Below are 15,942 nucleotides of genomic sequence, written 5' to 3' on the forward strand. Positions count from 1 at the left end.
TACTCCTACACTTCCTTACTACAATCACATTGCTTTGACTTTTCTTCAGTTACCAATCAACAAGAAAACAAATACTCTAGGCATTCATACAAAGGCAGTTAAAGTCCACACACGACACCAAAACAAACCAACCCTCTCAAGTCATATTTAATATTCTACTCTGCAACCATCTCAGCTATCCAAATCATACACGGTGGTAAGTGGTGAAGTGGGCAATGAAACAAGGATGAGCAAGGCTTCTTTGTGTGTTATCAGCAGAAGAAGGTAGGTGAGTACAAGGAGAGGCCATCTCAGCATTTGCTTGGCATCAACACTTACCTTGAGGATGTCCCCCCTCTTGAAGCTCAGCTCGTCGTCTGCAGTAGCTTTGAAGTCATATTTGGCGATGGCTTCCATTCTGAGCGCTGCTCAGTGTCAGCAGCCTAAAGCAGGGGGAAGGGAGGCTTCCCTGCTGAAGCAACCCAGCGCTCTGGGCTCAGGCTCGCCTCTCCTCTGGAACTCGCTCCTGCACTCCGGGACACACAATGCCACCCTGAATCAGAAGAGGGATGACTGAGCGAAGGGGCCGGAATCGAAGGCAGCCCCGCCCTGCCAATTGGCCTGCAGTCCCAGCCCCCACGCCCCCTGGTTCGGCCTGGCTCAGCCCTCCTCCCTCCCTTCCAGGCAAGATCTTTCTTCCTCTTCTCAGCTTCAGCCCCCAGGCAACTGACAGGCCTGCCGGCCAATGGCGGCAGCTGCTTGAGCTATTCCAGAACACACTTCCTCTTCCTTCCCGCTGGTTGTGTGGGGTGTGCAGGAACCGGCTGGAGCCCCACTCAGTCTCCGCCTTTCCTCCCTAATCCCTTGCTCTATCTTCTCCCGGTAGCAAAGGTAGCCCATTGGAGGAAAGGCTTCATCCTGGGGATGGCACCCTACTTTTCTCAGTTAAATAGGCCTATCTCCCTGCCAACCTTTCTCATTTCTGAAAATGTTGGGACCCAAATTCACAGTCAAAGCAAGCAAATGCAGGACTTGGTCCTTAGCTGCTTTCATGTTCTCAGAAACTAAACCTTGGTCTGCTCCTAGGAAAGTGGGAGAAGGTGAACCTAGGAACTACTTTTTTAAATTTAATTTGCTACCTGAGCACAGGCACTCTCCTGCCACTTCCCAACTGCGATTCACAGGCTCCGGTAACCAGAGAAAAGAGACCCAGTTCAAAGCATTTTGCTTGTGGAAACCTGCTCTTGCATAAGGCTCCCTCCCCTCTGAAGACCCACAAGACTTTGGGTTCCCCAAGAGCCCTTGAAATAGATGTCCAAAGCTCATTATTCCAGAATTAGCTCTGCATTCTTTCTAACTAGCCAAAGGAGCGGAGGTTAAGTCCTAATCTACACGTGAAGGAATCTTTTTCAGAATCTGAGCTGCCAGATAATCTCGCCTAGGAAACGTGCAGGGAGAGGGTGCCAGAAAGTCAAAACAAGTCTCTGACCCAGTTACCCTGAGAACAACTGCTTTTCTCAGAGCCAGAGGAGCACGAAACTGAACCAAATTGCACTCTGCAGGTAAATATTCTGTAATAATCGTTCCTTCGGTAACATACTAGACAATGGACAGTGGGTAGTACAATCACTGCTGCAGTAAAGAGTCTGCAGCCATGAATCTGGGACACAACCAAAACCTCTGTGTACTGAAAGAAAAATAAAGCCCCACTACTCTGATCAGTCAGTTTTCTTACAGGCTGAATAAAAGCAGAAAACAATGCTTACACTGACAGAATGGGGACAGGGTATTTATAGTGACATCTTCCTTGGATATTACTCCAGCAGAGAACTCATTTAAGGGGCACGAGAAATTGTTCTTTTTCTATTCTAAAGTTAACAACTGGGACACTAACCAAGCACAGCTAAACCTAAACAGTAGGCCAGCTAGGAAGATGGAAGATTAGAGGGAAGCGAGTATTGCCCAGGAGGAAAGAAATCACCTGATAATACAAAGTCCTTCAAATTCTGAAAGCCAAATATTCTACAACAGGTAAACTAATAAACCTAAACAATGTTTATTCTCTCAGTACATACCTGGGATAGCTTATGTGCTGCTGACTCTAAGAGGGGAAAGTAAAGATTAAGAGTTCTACCAAATATAAAATTATACAAAGATTAGTCTCAGTATTTTTTTTTGTGTGTGTGTCCTTCAACACTCTACTCATATTCTATTTTTTTAAATCAAACAATGCACGCATGGAACTTTAAAAGTCAGCATATTAAAAGGCTTATGAGTGACTGTGAAGGGGTATGTGGGGGGGGACTTGGTGAAGGGGGGAGCCTAGTAAACATAATGTTCTTCATGTAATTGTAGATTAATAGTACCAAAAAAAAAAAAAAAAAGAGAGTGACACTAACATTCAAGATAGCAAAGCATGAGGCAAAGAACATTCCTAAGACATTAGATGCTGCAAAAAAAAAAAAAAAAAAAAGGCTTATGAAAAAGCAGTTCCCTACCCCAACACCCACAAGCAATCACCCTCAATTCCATTTTTTGCTTTCTCTTTACATTTCTAAATGATATGCCTCAACTGCTGTTTAATTTATTCCAACCATCATCTTTATCTGAAAGACAAGGACCTAGCTATTCCACCCCTGCAGGTTCCACTTGCCCCACCCCAGTAGTATCACATATTCTGGTTTAAGCAGTAGCATTACATTATGAAATATTGTTCACTAATGACTTAAATAATGTATTACAACCAACCTTCCTTTCTAGTATAATCCTTCAATTTTTCCCAACATTAATAACTGCTCTTCCTTTTTTGACTACTCTCCAATATGTTTGCCTATTTTTAATTTGTTACAAATGCTTTAAAATCTCTGCTATATGCCTATCAAAATTTTCCATACCCCAACCTGACCATTTAATTGGTATCCAGGTCTGATTACTGGAACTATGTATCAATGATGGGAAACTGAAGAATAACTGATCAGATCTAAAAAAAAGTTTCATTTTAAAAAACAGAAATCACACCCCAAAGCATACCGTCAAAGTACTGTGGAGTAACAGCATAAACGTCTAGATCATTCAGGATTTCAGACAACTGCAGAGTAACCAAACAGTCCTAACAGAAAAACCAAGACCATTCTCAACATGTTTTCCTGCCTTTACTTATCTACTACAGGTTTCCCAGAGAAAGCTTAAACAGACTAATACTCTTGAAAATCATATTTCAATCAACTATTGCTTTGTGTGATGTATTTGATAGAAATTAACACCTAGCATAATAATACTTCTGTGGCTGTGACAAATAGAAATTAGCATCTCACGGAAAAAAGTCTGAAGAAATCAGCTTAGTAGTCTATCCACAGAAAGGCACACACAGGATAAATGAATTCAAAAGGGTGTTTTATTACAGACAAAAAAATTCTATCACATACACAACACTAATTACAAAGAGGAAGAAAACTGAAAGTGGACACAATGTATAATGATTTTTAACAGAACAGATGTTGCTGTTCATTTTTCAAGAAAATGGGTTGGGAGCACACTCTGAAGCCTAAGGAGACTATGTCTAAACTGTTACCACACACGCCTGTGCAGCCCATCACACAGCAAATTTAAAGAAGGCCAGTGCAGCCTGAGAGGTTCACTTCAAGCAATATGCATTTCGTATGCTAAAATGCAGTCTCCTAAACGTATTCACTGGATTTTATTTTCTTTCTTCCATTGAATTATCTTCTTAAATACGAAACACTGGGCCAGTATAGCTTAGTGCTTAGTCTGCAGGGTTTCTAAAAGCATTCAAGTAAAACCTTCATGCTTACCAGCTATAATTTTGGCCAAACCTTTTAAATAAGCCCGTTTTCTCATCTATAAAATGGGGACAATTTCACATACATAACATACATGAAGTGCTTTGGACAGAGCTCAACATTAAATCACTCAAAATAAGTTAAAATGTTCTCAACTTAAGATGTTCAACTTCATGGCTAAAAATTACAAATTAAAACAATGAGATTTAGTAACTGACAAAAATTTTTAAAGATTGATAACATTAAGTCTCTGCAACACTCTGGGTAAAGGGGCTCTCAGACTCTTATCCAATGTTCGTTCATTCAACGTTTGGGGCAGCTACTATATTTTGACAATGTGCTTGGTACTGGATTATAACAAAAGCATCAGAGCCCACACTCTAGCAGGGAATAATTAGTTCAATCATTTTGGGGAGTAATTTTGTAGAATCCATTGACAATTTAAAAATACATACCCTTGAACAAGCAATTCCACTCCCTAGATTTACTTCTCTGACATAGTGACAAATAACCATGTGCAAAATGATCAACATCCATGAGCACATCTATGAAATATCTTTCTATATATGTACCAAGATATATTATCAAGTTAAACTACAGAAAAATTATAGTTTTCCCATTTCTGTATAGCCAAATAATATATATCAGGTTATGCTAAAGCAAAAGTTCAAAAGGTTAATGATACAGTTATCTCTAAGAGGGAGATTACAGAATATTTTTACTTACTGCACCATATACAACTTTATTTTCACTGTTTTTATTTTAAGCATGTATTAGTAGTTGGAAAAACTTTTGTAGCTAGAAAAAAAACCCCAAATATTACTGAAGCTCTGGAGTTAGACCTGGATTCAATTATCACTTTACCACTTACTAATTGGGTGGATGACACTGGAGAAATAATTTTATATTCTCAAATCCCAAGTATGCCTCAGCTGGAAAAATGGGAGTAACATCATCTACCTTATAAAAGAAGAAATAGACCTGAAAAGCCCCTTAGCAGTCTCTAGCATAAAGTGCTAAGAGGTGTGATTAGCATCATCAGTCTCTTCAAGTGCTGGTTCACAGTAAGGCTAGAGCTTCTATCTACATACAGACTCAGAAGAACTTTCTGGCAGGGAAATTAACATTCCTATTAACTATAAACTTAAAAATTAAATTGCTCCACATCACAATCCTAACAATGCTCAAATATGCACACATATAAAAATTAATCATGTCTCGCATCACTATTCTAATAGTTCTTAAATATTTAATCTATATATACCTGAAGTGTAATTAACTCCAGTAATTTAAAGCCACACTCCAGTCTCATTATTTTATGGCTGCTATCTGTAACAACAGTTTTGGTCCTTGGACCAGCTGCATCAAAATCACCCCACTCAAAGACTGATGCACTGTGGGGTACCTTCTGGAGTTCTGCAAGGTAGTGAGTGGCCTTAGGTCCAGAATCTAATTGTAAGTAATATTTACAATTAATTCTTATGCATGCCAAATTTTAAGAACCACTGCTGTACTATAAGAGTGCCTTCAGCAGATTTTAAGCATTGCATTCCAGACAGTGCATTAAAATGTCTCTGCATAAAATGAAAATGCATAGTGACTTGGTACAACTGTGAAAAAGCCAACTTCGACAAATAAAACCAAAGACTCTCAATGGCCATTCAGTAATGCCAGAAAGTTCTTCTGAATTAAGCAACTATTAATTTCTCTCAAGACAGCATGGTGGTTTTCTGTTACTTCATTTCCTCAAAAATTATCACTCTTCTGCTCTCAGTAACAATCAGAACTGCTACAGCACAACATAACAGGAATTACTGAGAAAAATCTTCAGTATCATCAAACTAGTTGTATTTAAAACCTAGTAATCCCTCAAATCTGAATACACTTGATGAGGAAGTAAACTGCTTCAAGCATGTAAATGCTTGCTTTTAGCATCAAAGCAAGCGGATTACAAGAATTACCTTTTTAAAAATTTCGGGACTCAGAAAATTCTCAACATGGCAAGAGGCAACAGAATAAAGCATTTCTTCCTGTCCAAAATACAAAACAAAAACAAAGGCAGCTGATTTTAACAGATGCAGGAAAAGATGCCTGATTTTTAAAAGTCTGGTAAAGAATAAATTAGTACTATTCTAATGAGCAAGCTTCAATTCACCAGTGGTCTAAATAAATTCTATTCGTTATCTTGATTCTATTTTAATATAGGTCTATGGTTGGTTCTACATAAACTGCCCCACACCAAAAGCCAAAAAGTAGTCATACAAGCCCCAAATTTCCCCAAACTTCCTTAGTAATATAAAGGAAACATAAGAAGAGCGTAAGCAGGCACAAAGCATGATCTTGAAGTGAGGAAAACAGCTAAAACACAAATAACACTAGCACGCTACACTTGTGACCTAAGGGGCAGTATTGATTACTTACGGATGAATTCAATCCTTTGAGCCTCCCAGTTCCCAGGGGGAGAACTTAAGTCTCGCATGGCTCTCTGGCAACTCTTCTGGCTGACTGAAGGAACACAACTGGACGCTTACAAGTAAAGGATAAAGCAGGAAAGAGGGTATCTTCCCGGGAGGAAGAAACGGAGACTTAAAATGGGGGAGAAAACAAATTGCGGCAAACAGCACAAACTTTGAAAAATTATGCCAGAGAGGAGACAATAAGGAGGAAGGGGAAGTAGATTAGAAAAAAAAGAGGGGGAGGGGGCAAATGACTTGCATTACACAAGCATTTAGCGTCCGCAGTGGAATGGATAGTAGGCAGAAAAAGGCAACGACTGGAGAAATACTAAGTGGAAGAAGGACACGAAAGCCGGTGAGACTAATGCTGATTTCTCTCGTGCGTCTTTCAGACTCTTTTCTGAGTCAACAGTAATAAAAGCTAGACCTCGAGTGCACTTCAGCTCCTCTGCAAACTACTTTCACAGCATCTGAAGCCAGCCTAGAATAACTCCCTGAACAAGCTGTTAACTCAAACGGCTTACAATCATATACATGAACAGCGTTGTAAATAAAAAATACCACTGCTTCTCTCACCTCTCTCACTGAAAGCTTTCCTAAGAGCATTCCAACCAATTGCTGCTCATTTTTCTTCACAAATAATTTTCAGAGAGCAGTTGGGAAAAAAAAAAAAAGCGGTATTAGTAAAGGGATCTCCACGGCCTCCGAAAGCAAACCTTCCAACTCAAGGTATTAATAGGGTCCAGCGGTTCCCTCCCAAAATTCCCTCTTCTGGACCCCCAAACGCCAAGAGATGGTGACGTGGTGATCGCTGAGTCGAAGGAGCATCAATCCCCACCTCGGCAACCAGCTGCGAATCCCCCGCCTCCCGGGCCAAGTCAGACTGACTCACAGAGTGAGTACGTTGTGCTCTCGGGCTTCTTTCGGGCCCCTCTGGGAAACCATCGTGAAGAAGACATGAAATTTAATTAGGAACCCCCGGCCCCTTGCCCCGGAGTCCGCGCTCTGCCCCAGCCAAAGGCCGGGGAAGGACGGTCCCCAGGAAGGAAGCGCCCCAAAAGGGGAAACGTGGAGCCCGGAGCCCCAGGGGTTCCGCTCCCCGCCCCAGGCCTTGCCGCTCTGAGCCCCAGGCTCGGCGTCCCTCAGCAAGCTGGGCCCGGTACCCCGGCCGCCTCCCGCTGCGGAGCGGGGACGAAGACGCACTAGAGCACCGCCGTCGCCGACGGCCGTACTCACCGTGGCGCAGCGGCTCCGCTCTGCGCCCGGCCCGCCCCTTCGCAGCACTGCGAGCGGTGCCGACCCCGCTGCTGCTTCCTGAAGGCAGCGCCTATTCCGGCTGCCGACACCAACACAGTCTTCGTCGCCGCCGCCGCCGCCCGGTCACCGAAACAGTACAGCCGCCTCGCTTCCGCTCTTCGTCGGCGTCCCGCGAGAACTTCTCCGTATGGCCCCGCCCCGGTCTGCCCCCACGAGACTTCCCCCAGCGGAAAAGGCCTAGAGCGCAGGCGCTCCCCTTCGGCCGGGTACCCACAGGTAGAGCGCGCCTGGTTGCCGGGGCGCGTGCGCTGACTGCCCCGCAGCAGGTGGCACCGGCATGGCTCCGCCCCCGGTCTCTGTAACCCTCTCGGTGCTAGAGCGGACAAATTACAACTCAGCCCCGAAGAAGCAATCCTATCCACACCTAATCACTCCCATTCCCCTTCCAAGCCCTGGCCGTTGGGGGCGGAGATCCCACCAGCATGAAACACTCCAAATAGAGAACCAGGTTTTGAAATATTTGAGAATCCGGTCCAAACAAAGTCTGCAGTGTTAGATGAATTAACAAAATTTGTTCGCTCGTTGACTGAATCAAGTGCCTAAAATATGCTAAGCACTGTGCTAGGTATAGAGGGTGCAACGAAGAAGAGAATCCTGCCTTCCTGTAATTCACGATCTAGAGGAGGTGAAGAAAAGAAAACAAATATTGCTCTAAGTACGATTAGAATTATTTGGGGAATGCTGAGGAAACTAAAAGGATGGGGAGGCAGAGGTCGCTACTCTGCCCATTTCAGACAAGCCTTCCAGAGCTGCGAAGGTGATGCGGTGATGCCTGAGCTGAGTCTTGGAGGACCAGTAGGAGTTCGCCAGGCAGAGCAGCCCAGCAAGGGCATTCCAGGCGAAGGGCAAAAGCACGCAAGGACAAAGGAACGCAGGCGTAAATCGTGTTCTGCGCAATGCTTAGCAGTTCCATTCGCTTAGGGAGGCAAGTGAGCGCCGGGCACTGGCAGAAGGTGAGGCTTGGAGAAGTAATTCCTATTTTTCGGTCCCAAAGTTCTTCTCAATTGAAGGAGATAACAGAATTCATCTAACGGTAATGTGCGCTCTGGATGCTAACAAAATAGCGTTGAGATGAGAATAAACAAACATCTAATTCTGTAGAGAAAACAAGCTCAGTGAAATAAGGAAAATAAATTGTTCTTTCAAATATTTATTGACCATCATCTGCATGCAAGGCGCTATGCAGGGTACTAGAGGAATCCAACAGAAGTCTCTGCTTTCCACATTTTGTGATCTAAAAGGGAGAGAGCTGAATAGTCTGTAAGCCAAAACAGTGGGCCGCAAGTGCCACTGAACTATGTATAGGATTGCAGAGGAGGGAATCAGCTACTCGGTACTCAGGTAAGCAGGGAGGACTTCGTGATTGAACTGCAACGTGAAAGCAGGGAGGAAAGAGTGACTGCATCAGCTGATATTTCAGATTGGCCACAGTTTAGGATTTAGAGGGAGCAGTAATGAGAGACAAGCCAAGATATTTGACTTGGGTTTCATTGTCAAATGATGTGCAACCTCAGAAGGTTTTTGAGCAGAGATGTCTGATAGGAGGTGAAAATAACAAGGACTATCTATTTACCACCAGATGTGTACTAAAGTCAGTGTTTCTACAGGGTGGATAATATCCTCCATTTTATAGACTCAGAAACTGAGGTTTAGAGTAACTCACAGAAACCCAAGTATAGCAGACCCAAGATTTGAACCTGGGACTGTCTTGTTCTAAATCCCTTATTTTTTCCCCACTATGATACTTTGTCCTAGAATGGTGGCCAGAAAAAAAATAGAAATGAAAGGGAAGGGTTTAGTTGCTGAGCAGAGAGGAGGGGGCAGTGGGGTAAGAGTTGCATTTCTTTGTTTTGAGTGGGGAGAACAACAGAGAAATTTGCCAGGAAGAAGAGTAGCTGACTGGGCAGGAGGGGGGAGTATGTCAGGGCTGTTCAGGGAAAGGATAGGGAAGGAGATGATGATGCCACAGTTTGGGAAATACAGAGTTCCTATTTTTAAGAGACATGCAAGTGGAAATCTCCAGCATGCTGTTGAAAAGTTCAATGTATTCATGCATTCTCTGCACAACACTGACAGCATCTAAGCTTCAGAGAGTGGGACTCATCATAGAGCTTGCAGCCTCAGGTAGAGACGTACCCCTGAGAATATGACACTTGCAATACTGGTAGCTTTGGGAGCACACAGCAGGGGACCTGACTAGTCCAGGATCAGGGAAGGCTGAGGAGGGAGTTTTAAGCAGAGACTGTGGTTAGCATGGGAGGAAGAGTGTTCCAGGAGAGGGTCCAGCATATGCAAAGGCCAGACAGTATAAGAGAATGCAAGGAAGCCATTTTGGCTGCAATGAAGAAGAATGTGGCATGTGGGGGAAGCATTTGAAAAGGCTCATTCAGGGCTTTTTCAGTGCTAAAAACTAGGGACTTGATTCTATGCGATACAGAAGCAGGGGTGATCATGGTCAGATTTTCATCTTCAAAATACTTTATCACTCTGGCTACAGAGTGGAAAACATTCAGAACTAAGATATTTATCACCCACAAGATAAAGTCTCAAGTCCTTTGCAAGACTTCTATGGATCTGGACCCTGCCTGCCAGCCCCACCCTGTCAGTCACCATCCCACACACACTCTGCCAATACTAAACCGCTGTGGTTCCCGTAAAGCCATGATCTTTTGAGTGTCCATATCTTTGCACATGCAGTTTCCTCTGCTCAATTGGCCTTCTTCCCTTTCTTTAAGCCCCCAAGTCAGTTTTGGGGTTTCTTTCAAAATTCCCACTATACCCCCAATCTCATTTGTGGCATTGTGGTCGTTCACCCCCACCCTGCCCCAAACTCTACAGGCTGCCAAGCAGGACCACACCTTTTCACATTTGTAATCCCAGCACAGTAAATACAGTGAATAAATGGGTAGATGGATATAAATCAACAGAGGCTGCCTACAGATAGATGTGGCTGCTTTTCGGTGATACTTGAAGCTAAGGAAGTGGGTGAGATCGCAGAAGAGATGAGATACCTAAAAGAACAACAAAAAAAATGCACTTCCTTTTAAATGCAGCATTGATAAAACAGACTCTGAATATGTCTATGTAAAAATATATGCATATAGACCAAATATGGACGGGAACATTTAAAAAGAAAACTGTGTTGAAATGAACCAATTGTAGGTGACTTAAAAAAAAACAACAACACTTCTACATGTATTACATTGTCTTTGCGATAAAAATTATTTTCTACAGACACGGTCTCAGGAACTTGAGTGAACTCAGCTCAAGATCATTCCAGGCAGAGAGAAAAACCACACTAGGGGCAGTAGCATTTTGAACGTGTGTGTGGTTTATGCTAAATAGTAAGTTAAGTTAAGTGTGTGGTTTATGTTAAAAAGAGTAAGAGGCAAGCTGGGAAATGAAAAGTCACGCCCTTGTATGAAAACTTGTAACTGCGGCAAAACTTACTAATTACAAACTGGCCACCTCAGTCACTTCGGAATTAAATTAATTACCAAAAAGTCTTTTCGGTTGGGGTTTGCAGTTAATTGTCGTCGCAAAGCGTTTGTCGCTTAGCTTTCTGTGAGTTGTGGTGCTACCACCTACTGGTAAAATTTGGACATTGCCCGGGTGTTTACAGCTCTGAACCTTGAAAGCCGAAAGGAAATAGGTCTAACATGATGCCCTGAACCCATTCAGGCATATCCCTGGAGCCCACATTTCCGAGCTTCTCTTTAGAGGGAAAGAACCAAACAGCCAGCGACAACCTAAACTTGGTCGCTGAAATTCTACTCCCTGCTCAATTGATCTTGGAAGTTCTCATTTTATAATTTCCTTTGCTCAAGTTGTGAGCCAAAGCTGCATACACCTCTCAGGCTTTCAGGGCGGCCTCTGATGCTGAGCCTACCAGTGGGATACCAAGTCCTGTGACTACTCTTCCTCCACCTCTTTCCTCCATTTCCATCCCCTGACCTGGTCCAGACCACCATCCTTCCTGGGGGCTGCTCTGGCCTGTTCACCTATCCTCCTAACCCCTTCCAAGTCATTATCTATGCTGCAGCCAGAGTGGCTTTCTAAAATACAAATTGAATCAGGGGGTTTACAGGTAAGATCCAAAGTCAGCATGTGGCCCCCTGTGGCTGGTCCCTGCCAACAGCCCCAGCTCCCCCACCACTCAGCCAGGTCTCTCTGAACTCTTCTGTCTCCACTCTTCTGAATGACTTGCAGCTTCCTGGCTAAGCCTGCAATTCTCTTACTTCCAAATTTTTGTGCATACCACTCCTTTGGGCTAGAATGGAAAGCCTCCTCTCCCTGCCTTCCCCATCAGCACTCAGTGCTTGTCTGCCCTTCAATACTCAATTCAGGTGCCACCTCCACCAAGAAGCCTCTCGTGATGCTTTGGTCACTCCAATGTGTTCTCCCAACACCCTCGGCATACTGCCTCATCACCATTTTCATAAGACCAACTTGGCCATCTCCTTACTTGTCCTTCTCCCCTTTAGACTATGGGTTCCTTGAGGAAAAGGCCGTGTCTTGTTTTTCTTGGCATCCCAAATAAAGCCTGACTCCAAATAATGTGATACAGCATTACATGTGCTCTAGGAGCACTGGGACTCAGTGTTAAGTGAGTCCAGGAGATTGAGATAACTTGGGGTAGGGAGTTTAAGAAGACTTCATGGGGCGGGTAGTATCTGAGTTTTCTTGACGTATAGCTACATTCCAATAGGTAGAACCGATGGGAGCCCCTTTAGGCCAAAGGGCAAGTTTTTAAAATGGAGAACAGAGCCAAGAATTTCTCTACTGCAGCAGTCCTTGAATTGTAATACACAAGAGAATCACCTAGGAACTAGTTTAAAATGCAAGCTCCAGTATCCCAGAGATAACTCAATTCCTAAGTCTGGGAAGGGCCCAGAAATACGCATTTTAAATAAGCAGCTGCAGGTAATTCTTAGAATGGTCCTCTTTGGACCAGACTTTGAGAGACAACGCTTACTGAATAATTGAGTCATGGGGATTCTGGGATCTTCCCAGTGTGTCCTAGATTACAGGAGTCAGAATGCAAATTGCTATGAGCAGGAAAGAAATTTGGGACTCATGCCCCAGGGCACTCCCCCAGGATCTTAAGCTGTCTGCCACTGAGAAATGCCAGGAAAGTCCCTGATCAGGGTCTGGGCGGGTGGCACTTCTTGGTGCCACAGTGTTAAAAAAAAGAGCCCAGATAAGGGAATGGACTCTTGTCCTGACAACTCTCTGTAGCAATGCCAGCGTCAAGTTCAAAGGAGGCTGGCCCTTCTCTAGTTCTTCTCTTTCGGTTTCCACATCTCTCATTAGAACACATTCTGTTCATTAAGATTAAGTCACTTCCATTTTAGCCGTGAACTAAGATGCAAGCAATGTATCCGAAAGGTGGAAACTTCCCTACTGTGTCTATGCCTATGAGAAAGAAACATTAGCAATTTTAATACTAGGAAGCTTGTCCAATATTGGTTTTATTATACTTTTTAAAAAGAATAAAATATTCTACATGAGATTCTCCCTTTTCTTCTCCTTTAACATGTCCAATTTTATAGAATTCATTTGTATCTCTGATGTCCTTTCGTGTACATTTTTTACAAAATTTTAATTAGACAAGTGTTACATGAACCCATTCTTCCATGAAAGATGAAAAGATCAAAGATGAAGAGACAAGCTAGCAGTATTGAACACTGATTTGGGGCCAGGAAAAGTCTAAGGGCTTTATGCACATTATCTCATTTAATGCCCACAATAACTGTCCTTGGTAGATATGACTATGCCTGTTGTAAAGATGGGGAAATTAAGTGTTTCCGTAAGGAGGGGAGAGTCAGCTGTGTCCGGTGTTATTAATGAGCGGGGCGAGATGAAGACTCAGAGCCAACCATGGAATTTGGATGATGATTGTTGGTGATATGGACAAGAACAGTTTCGGGGTACAGTGGGGTAAGAGTCTGATTGGAGGGGCCAAGAGAAAGAACTGGGGGAAAGAGAGACAATGGGAAGTAAGAAAGCCCAGGCAGCAAGTACAGGCAACTTTGTAAGAGTTTTGCTACAAACCAGAACAGAAAAAGGAACAGGATTTGGGGGGGCCACGGGAGGGATTTTAGATACGGGACCTGTTAAGGTATGGTTTATATGCTGAAGGGAATTATCTAGCAAAGAGGGAAACTTTGGGGTATAGAACAGAAGAGGGAATTGAGGAGCAAAGTCCTTGTGGCTCAGCTATTTGTATGGACAAGCAGCGGCATACGTGCGAACAGATGCAGGTCGGTGTTTGGCAGTGGTGGTGGGAAGAGGCTCTCCTGCTCATGGCTTCTGTTCTTGTGAGTGAGGTCAATGCCTAAGGTGGGGAAGAGGGAAAGTGCAGAGGTTTGTTTTGATTAGAAGGATAGTTTTGATTTGATTAAAGGTTTGTTTGATTTGATTTGAACTTTTGGACTGGGGGGGATTCAGGAAACACTGCAGTGGGCTACGGTCCCACTCAGTTTGTGATTGTAAATTTGAAAGAGACCACTTATCCTGGTTACATGTTTTTCACCAAATTCAGCTGCCTGGTTTCAGATGCAGGGCGGGTGACAAGCCTGGTTTGGCTGGGTTGGGGTTTTGCCAAGCAGACACCACCAAAGGAGGGAGGGGCCAAGGTGTTGCGGGGGGCATGCAGGGCACTGGATGCAGTGATGGGGCGTGGAACCTAAGCCAGGCAGAAAGAAGGGGAGGTAAGGATAACGGGGACAAAGCTTCTGTTGGGGAAGATGAGAAGCTTCTGGAGGTGGATGGTGGTGATGGTTGCACAGCAACGTGAAGGTATTCGTGCCACCTAAAATGATTAAACTGGTACATTTTTTAAAAATTGAATTTGTAATTGGCATAAAATATCTTTGCAGTTTCAGGTGTACATCATAGTGATTCAGTATTTCTGTACATTATAAAAGATCCCACAATAAATCTAGTTACCATCTGACATCATACAAAATTGTGACAATATTATTGACTATGTTCTATAGCCTGTAGTAAAATGGTAAATTTTATGTTATTTATTTCAAACCAACAAAAGAAAAAGAAAAGAAAGGTCAAGGTGTGTGTGTGTATGTGTGTTAAAGAGCTGCAGGGTGAACAGATTTAAGCTTCCCAGGAGTCAAAGGGTTGTTGGGGAGGAGAAAGAGCTGAGTAGAAAGAGCTGGGAGATAGAGGACGGGACTTAGGGAATGGGACACTTGGATCAAGACGGTGAGCAACAGCTGGGGGTGATGACAGGTTGTGGGGTCTGGCTGTAGAAATGGGTAGCTGAGGTTAGATATGGTTGGAAACCAGGAGGGGGACCACAGGGCTGAGACAGGGGACTGGAAGGATTCTTCTGTGTCAACAGTTCTCAATTCTGACTGCTCATTTGAATCTACTGTAAAGAATGTATTGACTATTTATAAACATTTAAATATTTTAAAATATAGAGTATTTTAAAGTATTGAATAGTGGTTACCAGGGGCTGGGAGAGGGGGAAGGGGGAGTTCCTGTGTCACAGGGACAGGCTTCAATTTGGGAAGTTGAAAGCATCTGGAGATGGACAGTGGTGAATCATTGCACAACAATGTGAATGAACTTAAGGCCACTGAACTTTTGTTGCACTTCATAGGTTTTTTTTTTCCCCCACAAATTGAAGGTTTGTGGCAACCCTGCGTTGAGCAAATCTATTGGCACCATTTTTCCAATGGCATTTGCTCACTTGATGTCTCTGAGTCACATTTTGGTAATTCTTGTCATATTTCAAACTTTGTCATATTTTTTATGGTGTCTGTGATCAGTGATCTTTGATGATACTATTGCAACTATTTTAGGGCGCCACAAACTGCACCTATATAAGTCAACCAATTTAATCAGTAAATGTGTGTGTTCTGACTGTTCCAATGACTGGGTGTTCTGCTGTCTCTCTCCTCCCCATTTTCTGAGACACAGTGATATTGAAGTTAGGCCAGTTAATAACCTAACAATGGCCTTGAAGTGTTCAAGTGAGAGGAAGAGTTGCATGTCTCTCACTTTAAAACAAAAGCTAGAAGTGATTAAGTTTAGTGAGGAAGGCATGCTTTAAGCCAGGACAGGCCGAAAGCTAGACCTTGTATCAAATAATTGGCTGAGTTGTGAATGCAAAGAAACACTTCATGAAAGAAGTGAAAAGTGCACCTCCAGTGAGCACATGAATGGTATGAAAGCAAAACAGCCTTATTGCTGATGTGGAGAAAGTTTTTGTGGTCTGGTAGAAGATCAAACCAGCCACAACCTTCCCATAAGCCAAAGCCTAATCCAGAGCAAGGCCTTAACTTTCTTCAATGCTGGGAGGGCTGAGAGGTAAGGGAGCTGCAAAGAAAAGTCAGAAGCTAGCAGAGGTTGGTTCATGAGGT

The 15,942-nt window shown here is 43.4% G+C and overlaps 1 protein-coding gene across 1 annotated transcript in view; it reads right to left on the minus strand.

The window, feature by feature from the left end:
- GRB2 (growth factor receptor bound protein 2) overlaps window positions 1-7,674 on the minus strand; it is a 75,129-nt gene extending 67,455 nt beyond the window's left edge. Inside the window, exons 1-2 of the mRNA XM_036900046.2 lie at window positions 7,472-7,674; window positions 319-532 (exon numbers count right to left, since the gene is read on the minus strand). Of these exons, the coding sequence (XP_036755941.1) occupies window positions 319-396 (78 nt within the window). The 5' untranslated portion in view covers window positions 397-532; window positions 7,472-7,674. The remainder of the gene's footprint in view (window positions 1-318; window positions 533-7,471) is intronic.
- Window positions 7,675-15,942: the final 8,268 nt, after the last annotated feature.

This window comes from Manis pentadactyla, chromosome 4, assembly GCF_030020395.1.
Source record: "Manis pentadactyla isolate mManPen7 chromosome 4, mManPen7.hap1, whole genome shotgun sequence".
NCBI classification, from domain to species: domain Eukaryota; kingdom Metazoa; phylum Chordata; class Mammalia; order Pholidota; family Manidae; genus Manis; species Manis pentadactyla.